General features: G+C 42.1%; 1 protein-coding gene across 6 annotated transcripts in view; it reads right to left on the bottom strand.

The window, feature by feature from the left end:
* Positions 1–503: 503 nt before the first annotated feature.
* LOC139454516 (inositol 1,4,5-trisphosphate-gated calcium channel ITPR3-like) overlaps positions 504–11346 on the bottom strand; it is a 221133-nt gene continuing 210290 nt past the window's right edge. For all 6 annotated transcript variants that reach the window (XM_071236273.1, XM_071236272.1, XM_071236275.1 and 3 more), the window contains 9 exons: positions 11024–11185; positions 10073–10181; positions 9531–9654; positions 8708–8883; positions 8151–8303; positions 7753–7830; positions 7121–7240; positions 6395–6532; positions 504–5245 (listed from right to left, as the gene is read on the bottom strand). In XM_071236273.1, the coding sequence (XP_071092374.1) occupies positions 4646–5245; positions 6395–6532; positions 7121–7240; positions 7753–7830; positions 8151–8303; positions 8708–8883; positions 9531–9654; positions 10073–10181; positions 11024–11185 (1660 nt within the window). In that variant the 3' untranslated portion in view covers positions 504–4645. The remainder of the gene's footprint in view (positions 5246–6394; positions 6533–7120; positions 7241–7752; positions 7831–8150; positions 8304–8707; positions 8884–9530; positions 9655–10072; positions 10182–11023; positions 11186–11346) is intronic.

Here is an 11346-nt window from a genome sequence, read left to right as displayed (position 1 = left end):
GCACTCAGCAATATTCCAGCTATATGACGGTGGTCTGTAAATAATCGAGTCTGGAGCAGACAATCCAGTGATTGATATCATGAGCATCGATCCACGCAATTGGGATCGACGACATGTATCAAACAAGTCGGCGAGCCTGACTACCGATTCCGTTAGTCGCCTCTTACGGAAAGCATGGGTTGCTGAAGACCTATTCTACCCCGGAATTCACAAAGGATATGCTTTATATGTATAATATTTTAAAGAGGCTAAGAGGCTGTACGTGATGTTTCCACTGGTAATTAAATACAGATAGGCACGTCTACTGGTAATTAAATACAGATAGGCACGTCTACTGGTAATTAAATACAGATAGACACGTGTCTACTGGTAATTAAATACAGATAGGAATGTCTACTTGTAATCAAATACAGATAGACATGTCTGTGGGATAACTTCATGTCATGACAAAATCTGCCCTCTGTGCGATGGTAATCCCACACAACAACGCTCACACGCATGGTATAAAATGTCTGTTTATTTGAAGTAGGGCGTCAGCCCCACATGCTTGATACAATCTCGGAAAACAACATCAGATGTACAATACTACATTATATATACAGAGGTCGGGAGGGCGCTGAACCATTCAGCAGCTCAATCAAGTCAGCATTAACAGTAATAACCTACCTCTAACAAACATCTACATCTACACTGACTGGGATCGGTCATGTGACCAGGTCCTGCACTAAACGTTTCATGCACGCACGCATGTCAGGACATGTAGGATGGTCAAGTGGGTTTTTGTTTCACACACCACCTGCTCTGAATGGTGTGTGCTTCTGTTGACGTCTCTATGCCAGTTATTTCATGTGTTTAAATTTACATCAATACTCCCAAACATTACCCATTGAACTTTGTACTTAAGTGAATATCATATATGAAGCCTTTATCAATATTCGTGATATAATGACCAGGACATCAAGAATGAGATTTACACAATTAAAAATAGGGAAGCGAAACCTGTTCTGTGGAGTGTCTATGCTCCCCCAAGAGCAAAACTAAGAGGTGTTTTTGGAAGGTTTATAACCATAGTTTCAATTTCCGTAAAGACCTTTGTTCAAACACATTTCACCATTTCCCTTTTTATTTGAAACTTTAACACATGATATTTTTGGAATATTAAAGCTGGCAATGTGATAATTTCTATAACATGTCAATAAACTTATGTTTTGTATTTCTTTTACCATCATGTTTATATATCAAACCAGTTTGAAAGAATGCAGCTTCCCTTGTACGTATATACACATGTTGAATTTTTGTTCTTATTCCATGCGATTGAATTGTTTTCTAAAACATAATTTTAATTAAAATTTGGGGCTTAAAATTCAAAATAATAAATGTTAACCACTCAAGGGCATGGCTTCCGGTTTAAGAAATTACTGACTGGCATCATTCATTAAGTAGTTTGAGGCGCCAATGTGTGCGTTTCGATGGGATACTATGGCAACACCCACATAATGCTTTGCAGTAGGTAGGAAAATGATAAAATATTATATACAAAAACAATGTTAAAATATCAATCATTAAAATTACAACAATTGCATTATAAAAAACGTCGGCACTCAGTCGTATTGTACATAAAATTACAATGAGATATAAAAGAATCTCAACTAAAACATAATCTACATCCAAACAAAGGCCACCGGCTCATTCCCATAACATACTTTTCTTCAAGTACGGCAGGTTCTAGGGTATAACCACTACAATATCACATAGGGTTATTTACACTGTCGTACAATGAAATCCCGTAAACCCGTTTGTGATGTCAAACAGCCAGATTACTGGCCTTAAGGCTACCGTATGGCTATAACATATAACCATCGTTTCTATTCTAAAATAACAATCTGTTCAGATTGCATGTGGACATGAGTTAAAAGATAAAAATGGTGGAATTGTTAATTTGTTTCATTACCTTGCAAGCTAATTGTGTGATTGGGACTAAAATCAATCATTTCACATAGAATACATAAAAATACCTCACAACATCTATAGATCTTTGTCATATTCTAATGAAATATATATCATTTCGTACAAGAAGTCTTTGTTTGAAAAATAGGTACATTTATAAAGTTATCAAATAGAAAAAATAATGGATTTGAATAAGAATTTGTGTAAAATATTGTGATGTTGATTATCGGAAACAGTTATTCCTTATTCCCTATTGGGAAGCTGACTGTAAATACCATCCTGATTGTAACACGTGTCGTTAGTCAAAGTGAACTAAAGCAACAACCGGATACATTAGGACTGGTCATTTCTTATGGGGAGGGGGGCATGTGTGAGGGTGTTGGTACTGTATCATATTTTGTTGATTAAAATTTATTACAAGGGATTTTTTTTCAAACTCACCTCCCTTATAGTTGTAATAAATTTTGGTGATCACTCTTATGCCGTCATCCTTTCATGCCCCCCACCCTCACTTAACCTCAATGTCCCCTCCCCTATAAGAAATGACCAGTCCCTTATGTCACATTGGAGTATGGACAAGCCAGTTGGTAACGATTGATCACTGATGGCCAGCTGATATTGACCAGTGAGCTAGTACAACACGTGGAAACAATGTATACAGGGATATGAATGTGCTGCATAGTTAGTGAGGTAACCGTTTACGGTTCATGCAAATATTAATTAACTGCAAGGTATGAATTGTGGAGACGATTATACACCTGAATGATCGCTTACAACAAATACGGGGTAGTGCAAGGGATGATCTTGCTGGAGGTGGATTACACAGCCAGGGCAACATAATATTAATGTAAATCTTGTTTCTTAGCAACTACTTGTGTATTGATCACTTCTCACATAATCTACTTTATTCTCACAATTTATGTAATATAGCAGCTTCATATATCACACGAGTGCTGGTTTTACCCGCAGTGATTAGTTTAAGGATTTCCCATTTCAAAGAGAGAGAGTTTGGTTTAACGTCGCTCTGAACTGTATTTCATTTATATAAAAGGTCATATATTTAGCTCAATATGGGGGAAAAGCCAAAGTGACCCATGTTGTGGATACTGGCAGACCAAATACCATAATCGGTTCGAATCTGAGATTCGAATACCTTACCAGCGAATCCTAGTTCTATGAATGTGAGAAAATTGGCAATGAAGTTTTCTTTTAATAGAGTGGGAATTGCTAAAATACTTATAGTTCTTGGCGAGTAATGCATTTCAATCGGAAGACTGAAATAGTTGTGATAAGAGTAGCTGATTATTTGAACGTGACCTGTCAGTATCACACAACAGATGTTTCCAGTTCCGTCATAATGTCAAGGACACGTTGGAATCATCCTAATGATCCTAACATAGTCTCTGTGGGTCACATGATAAACGATTGCCAAAGAGTAGCAGACTACCATGATCCAAAATATTCAAGGGAAAGGTGATGCCGAGTCGAACACATACGATCAGGTTAAAGCATGACCTTAATGCTACACTCGACATACCGTCCACATTTGATCCAGGCTTTAGTGGTCTAAATGCTTGGATTGCTCCGAACATGACCCTGATATGGAAGCACTGATAATTACAATTACGTTGAAGATGGGCGCCAATACGCAATATTATCCGTGAATAATCTGCTATGACAAGCACGGTACATTTACAGTGATTGTGTCAACACATATTCCTGATGACGAGCAGTGTTGAAGAGGTGATCTCTGTACCCCGGACAGATGCATTGACTTTGCACTAAAAACGATCAAGGTACATATTAGTCTAGAAAGGAAGACACATTAAACTATACACTTGTGAACTAATTAACAAATTACAGAAATGTCTGTTACACTAGCACATGTACAGCACAGGCTTTTAATATTCAGGACTATAGATCCTTAACTGGTTGATTACGACTGTATACCCCACGCTCAAGTACTGGTATCTCCCATCGCTTGTCGTGGTGAAGAGTTCTCATAAATGCATAGACGTCCCTGGAGCTGTGTTTATGTCCCAGCCGAATTCAAGGGACAACATAACAGTCATTGTACATATGTTCAGTAGAGCAAGGCACAGTCGTTCTACTCAATGGGCGCCTGTACGAGTCGACACATTTGGATGACGATTCTGGAGTATCCTTCTTGAACAGATAAAGTGGTTTTGTATCCGGTCACTTCCTGGACAAAGTGTGATCCCAGAAGAGGGTACTGTGTCAACAAATTAAGATCACTACCCTCGAGCATCCTTCTTGAACAGAGTACCTAACTGTTTATCCAGTCATGTCCTGAACAAATGAAGATTCCGAAGCTCGAGCATCCTTCTTGATTCAAGAGCTGGCTATCTGGCCACTTTCAGGATAAACTAGGATCACAGTTCTGGGGTATCCTTATGGAGATTCCTTCTGGAGCATCCTTCTGGAGCAGCTGACATTCCTCCATCTCGGTTTAAGAAATGGTCATGTTACCGTTGTATGACGGTTTTCAACAACATTGAACCTGAGTTGATGACATGCATTTTAACTCAGAAATCTTGTCATTGCAATACTTTCCCGATTCATTTACCATACCTCTTTCTTGTCATTCAAACGTTATCTAGCCTCCTACCGTTACGAAGGCTGCACGTGATATAACCATTTTTGTTTTAATATTCCGAAAATTCCATACCCAAGAACCTCAGAGCCTTGTAGTTCTCTCAACACCCTCTCCAAATTCTTCTGCATCTTCATCGTCTCGAACTCTCCGAGACGCTGAGACGGGTGGAGGGGGGAGTGCATGTGGCGTGAGTGGGCCAGAGATAATCTGGGAGATGGTAGGAGGCGGGAGAGGTGGGGGTGGTGGAGGCAGTTGAGCCATATCTCTTACAGGAATATCCTCATCGAGGATGTCATAGGAACCTTCACGCTGGAACGTGTCACTGCCAGAATGAGACTCCTCAGATTCAGAAATCAGACCTTCAACATCATCCTGCTCCTCTCTAGCAGAGCTGATGTAGGGTTTTTTAGGCTTCGGCGTTGAGTAATCTTCAGGAGGGGCAAGATATTTCGCTCCACGACCATCTCCGCGTTTGGACTTGTGGGGCCGTTGGGTCTCACTTGGCCTATCATCCCTCAGAACACTTGGTTCCCTTGACAACCTGTCCTCGCTAATTGCCCGGGATGGTGGGATTAAGGGTTCTCTTTCATTATCATAATCTCCACCGAAAATATATCTACGGTGTTTTTCTTGCCATCTCTTCTGTTTCAGCTTTTCAACCTTCCGTTTCCTTTCGGCATCCTGTAAAGAGATAAATATACTCATTTTAGTGAGCGAGTGAATGAGTTGGGTTTTACGCCACTTTTAGCAATATTCCAGCAATATCACGGCAGAGAACACCAGAAATGGACTTCACACGTCGGGAATCGAACCTGGGTCTTCGGCAGGACGAGCGAACACTTTAGTCCACTAGGCTACCCGACCGCCCCTATACTCATTTCAGAAAACATTCAAATCTTATTGGGACATACCTAATCTGCATGAATTTGGTAATATAAACCATGTATCAAATTATTTTCAAAATTAATATTAAAACCTCAGCAATGAGAGAGTGAGTGAGTTTGATTTCACGCCACTTTTAGCAATATTCCAGCAATATCACGGCAGGGGGACACCAGAAATGGGCTTCACACATTGTACCCAAGTTGGGAATCAAACCCGATTCTTCTGCCTAACAAGCGAATGCTTTAAGCACTAGGCTATCCTACTGCCCCCTTATCCATGGGTATCAGTCACAGTGCGCGAGTATGGTTGTATGTAATAATCAGAACTTGTAAAGCCATATCACAAATGGTCAATAATGTGAATTTGGATCCATGCCCATTGATACACACTTGTTCATCCTAATTCGAACCAAATTATGCGTCACAGTAATATGCGTACATGCCATGAGTTGAGATTTATTCCACGGTTAACAATTATTGCAGCTATCAGAGGACAGTCTTCACACATGGTGAACAAGCGTATAGTCGAAGTCATCTATATCCCCCGCCCATTTTAACACGTTATGGTCCCAAACCAGGTAACTGACCCAACATTTCAACTATATCAAAACTTAAATCCAACTTGTTGCCATGGAAACAGAATAAAAATTTCTAAAAGTGCTAAACATCAAAAGGCACCAGTTCAGCATGAGTCTGACAGACATGCAAAGTTTTGTAGAGAAATATATAACGGTTTCTGAGTTTAGCTCCGGAAACGATTTCGGGACGCACACACACGCACGGACGGAACCCATTTCTATATCCCCCGCCAACTTCAGGGGATAATGAAAGCGACAAAACCCTTTCCATAATCACAAATCGATTGTACGATTCCGACTACCCATGCGCAATGACGAGCCAACAGTTAACTTGGCTTTCTTCTGGTCTAACTCTGGACGTGACTTACGTCTTCCTTCTGTTTCTTGGAGATACAGTTGACCTGGTGCAGGAGGTCATCGATCTTGGACTCTGTGGCATCAATGTCCACAGAGGTCAGGCACAGAGCGCGGTTCAAGGGGAAGAAGTCGTAGCTCTCCCTGGAAGCCTGAAAAGAATGAATGAAAGTGAAATTTGTGTAACGATGAGTAGGATTTTACGCCGCTTTTAGCAATATTACGGCAGGGGACACCAGAAATGGGCCTCACACATCATTGTACCCATGTCGGGAATCGAACCTGGGCCTTCAGCGTGACGAGCGAACGCTTTAAGCACAAGGTTACCCCACCACCCTAGTATGACCCTAAATGTTAGATGTCGTGTTTGTTTACTTGTTTCTTGTTGTTTTATGCCGCAGTCAGCAATATTCCTCAATCTGCCTTAAATATATACTAGTGGGTGACTTGCACTCAACCAAGTCACGGAGCCCAATCAAATCAATTCAGACACCTTTTCCACAGGCAATAGAGTGAGTGAGTGAGGTATTACGCCGCTTTTAGTAATATTCCAGCAATATCCCAGCGGCGGGGGACACCAAAAATGGGCTTCACACATTATACCCATGTTAGGAATCGAACTCGGGTCTTCGGCGTGACGAGCTAACACTTTAACCACTAGGCTACCCAACCGCCCCTCAGGCAATAAAGTGCTGGGGCCTATTCTGTGACTATAGTATTGTATGGTATCCGTCACTGACCAGTTTGCCGACGTAGAGTTCAAGGGTGGTGTAGTCGCTGGCCTTGATGTCGTCCAGGTGAATGATGAAGTAGATATAGGCCCACATATTGTGTTCATATCGCACATGGTAGTCGGAGCCCTGCAACAGATATGTCAGCATTGGGATTTGTTCACACATCCTAAACACATAGTAAACATACAGACGGACTCACACAAAACAATGCCATTCCACTTTGGGAGAAAAAAAAATATAACCAGATGATTATGCAAAATGTGTCACTTTTGATCAGAATTTGTTTTTGTTGACGACGAAACAGTATCTTGTTTTGAACAATTTCAGAGAATTCATGCAACAGTGTATTCAGGTATGAACCAGGTAAAGATACTGCTGGTTGCCGTATGATTGTCTCAAGAAGAGGTGGAGTGAGTGAGTGAGTATGGTTTTACGTCACTTTTAGCAATATTCCAGCAATATCTAGGCGGGGGACACCAGAAATGTGCTTCGCACATTGTACCCATGTCGGGAATCGAAGCCCGGGTCTTCGGCGTGACGAGCGAACGCTTTAACCACTAGGCTACCGGACCGCCCGTTGAAGAGGTGGAGTAAAAAAGGCAGCATCTACAGGACTATACAGACACAAATTTACCTACCCTTCCGTGATGTTCAAAATCGTAGCTGTTCCTGCTGCAAATAAAACACGTGTCTTTCATGTCCGATTCGGCTCTCCACTGAAACGAGAAAATAAAGTGAATGAGTTGGTGAGTGGGTGGGGTATAACGCTGCATTGAACAGTTTGTCAACATAATGTGGGAGTAAACCCCTAAGTGTCACAGTCGTTTAAGCCACCAAAGGTTTGGTGCTGACAGACCAAGGGTCTTACTGGTATTAAAACCCACGAGTACCCGATCACAGCTGGGGATGAATCTAGGCCCAGAGGCAGATACACATTGCTGTTAACCCTCACATCCACACAAACACACATCAGTGGAAATCACTGTCATGCCAGAATATATAGATTTGGCAGTTCCAAGAAAGGGCTGATACGTACCTTGAGATCTCTGAGCTCTGAGAAGGTGTCGACGATGATACCGAAGATGATGTTGAGACCAATGGTGGTGATGAAGATGAAGAAGGATACATGGTAGAAAACCAGAGGCCAGAAGCGAGAGAAGGAGCTTCCCATGGGGTTCTGCTTGATCTCCTGCATATGCAATAGGTCATAGGTTATAGCCACGAGATCATATGTCACCTACAATAGGTCATTTGCAAGAGGTTATGTTGGTTGGTTGCTTGGTTTGTTGTGTAACGCCGCACTCAGCAATATTCCAGCTATATGATGGCGGTCTGTAAATAATCGAGTCTGGACTAGACAATCCAGTGATTGGTATCATGAGCATCGATCCACGTAATTGTGTTCGATTACATGCATCAACCAAGTCAGCGAGCCTGTAGAGGTCATGTACAATAGGTTTTGTACCATAAGTCGTGTGAAACAGGTTGTTTTTTATCGTGGAAAAGTTAGGTTCATAATTATCCATCTTGTTTACAATGCTGTCTGACTGTGAAAGACACAAACAACTTGTTGCTAATGCTATGTGTACTCACCTCAAACATATCTCCGATGAGGCCATATCTGATCACTGTCACGGTACACTCCCAGAGTGTAGAACAGTAGAGATATTCGTCCGGGGAGAAGTAAGAACGGAGGAGGGCGAAACCAATGAGCGAGTAGATATAGATGAGGATGAAACCGAGCACAGCCACCCACAGCAACGACATACCTGAAGGATAACAAAACATACCTATAGTACAACACAATGCAACATCTCCAGTATAACATACGAGGGGCGTTCAATAAGTTTTGCAACTTCAATATAAGACCAAGTCTCAGAATATCTTTTGCACTTTTATTTTTCAATATAATCTCCATACACATCAATACACTTATTCCATTTGTCCTTCAAGCTTTTAATACCCGTTTTCTAGAAATCCGCAGATTGGCCCTCTAACCATGCCTCTGTGGCAGCCTTTATGTCCTCGTCACCCTGGAAACATCTTCCACGTAGGGCAGATTTCATTTGCCGGAGCAGGAAATAGTCACTGTCGGCTAAGTCTGGACTGTACAGTTAAATCACCCACCCTACAGCCCAGACTTAGCCCCTAGTGACTATTTCCTGTTCCGGCAAATGAAATCTGTCCTACATGGAAGACGTGGAAAACTTATCGAATGCCCCTCGTATAATGGTTGCAGAGACTTGATACCCACAGGAACAGATTGACCTGTTACAGTGGCCAAAAAGTATCACAGCATTGCGGTTTATTCTCCCCCCTTCTGCAGTGTTTTATTGTATGATGAACAATGGCCACGAGTCGTTTATTTCTCAAATACATTTCTTCAACATGTGACGTCATTGTTGATGAAGCTTACCGTTGACTGTGACAGCCTTTATGACGCCGCTGAGAAGCTGATTGTTGTTGACGATGTTGAGGAGGTGGAATGCAAAGAAATAGCCATGGAACAGTGTTCCTGCTATGGACATACCAAGAAACAGCTGCAACAGAAAGTGGAATATGGTCTGTTACAATCAGAAACCCCAGGGGCTTTCATACACGTACCTCTGTAAACGTCCGGATTTCAGTAATCGTATTTTATTATAATAATGAAACTAAGTGTCCGGAGAAGGGGAATGTATGTCCTACCCTACCAACAGACCCGTCGTGTTACTGCAGGCAATAGGGTTAAGTTACTTTTGATAAATTTAAGAATATCGTCATGTACGAATAAGGGGATGACGAAGGTGATCTACAACAAACTCGGTAATTGTGATCGTAACAGACAACGTCACAGGTATACCGCTGACCAATAACATTGGCCAACAATGGGACAGTGGTAATGCTGACCAATAACAATGTCAGACCATGGACGGTGGTAATGCTGATCAGTGACAGACAGTGGCCAGCATGACGTACCAGGTAGTAGAATGTGGTGAAGCTGAAAAAGTTGATGTCCAATTTGGAAACCTTGTCGTCCTTCTTGGAATCCTCTTCCTCTTCCTGGCTCTGACTCCCACAAAGCTTCCTGCAAACAGACATTAAAGAACATACATAATGGGGCGGTGGTGTAGCCTAGTGGTTAAAGCGTTCGCTTGTCACGCCGAAAACCAGGTTGATTCCTGACATGGGTACAATGTGTGAAGCCCATTTCTGGTTTCCCCTGGCACGATATTGGCATAAAATGGTGTAAAACCAAACTCACCACTCACATCTCGGAAGACTGTTGCACATATGTGCAAACCTACTGGAATTATTACCCATCCATCTGTAACCTCATGTGGCATAAAAAATAGAATCTCACATCGTGAAAAGCATTCTGGGTTGTATTCACAGTGTTCCGCCATACAGGGTGTCTGGTGGTGCAGTGGTGAAACATGACTATTCTAACTCACTAAAGTTTGTTTGTTTTGTTTGTTTGTTGTTTAACACCGCACTCAGCAATATTCCAGCTATATGACGGCGGTCTGTAAATAATCGAGTCTGGACCAGACAATCCAGTGATTTACATCATGAACATCAATCCACGCAATTGGGATCGATGACATGCATCAACCAAGTCAGCGAGTCTGACCACCCGATCCCGTTAGTCGCCTTTCACGACAAGCATAGTCGCCTTTAACGGCAAGCATGGGTTGCTGAAGACCTATTCTACCCCGGATCTTCACGGGTCCATTGTCCAGAAGGTCAAAGGCTATTGCCCATGTTGTCAAGTGAGACAATGCCGTTTATGTGGAGATTATCGACCCAGGCTAAGGCCTGTGTCACAACATGGTATGTAACCGACCCTAGTATGTAATCACGGGTGCTGCAGACAGTGTGCATATGCAAGTATTAAAGAGGGAATCTGAGAAACATTAAATATCTTACCTGAAGTATGATTTGATGTCGGATGTTCGCGGCAGTCGCGGGTGGTTAGACAGGAAGTAGCTGATGAGGACAAACAGGGAACACAGGTTGTGGACGCCCCCGAGCGTCCATAACGTTATCTGGTACTGATCTTCTCGTATACCTTCAATACGAGGCTTCGGACTGAAACAGGACATGGCGAATTAGTGAGAAGCTTGTGTGTGTTTGCGTTGAAATTTGCGCTGACGTTTTCGTTGATGCTTTCCTCGACGTGTACTGAGGTGAGTCAGTTCAACAAGTACAAGTGCTTAAGATTCAGATTGCAATTGATTTACTTGCTATAC

Source organism: Haliotis cracherodii, unplaced genomic scaffold (assembly GCF_022045235.1).
Source record: "Haliotis cracherodii isolate W230 unplaced genomic scaffold, xgHalCrac1.p SCAF_10, whole genome shotgun sequence".
In the NCBI taxonomy this organism is placed as follows: Eukaryota; Metazoa; Mollusca; class Gastropoda; order Lepetellida; family Haliotidae; genus Haliotis; species Haliotis cracherodii.
This window is presented reverse-complemented; position numbering and strand designations above follow the sequence as displayed.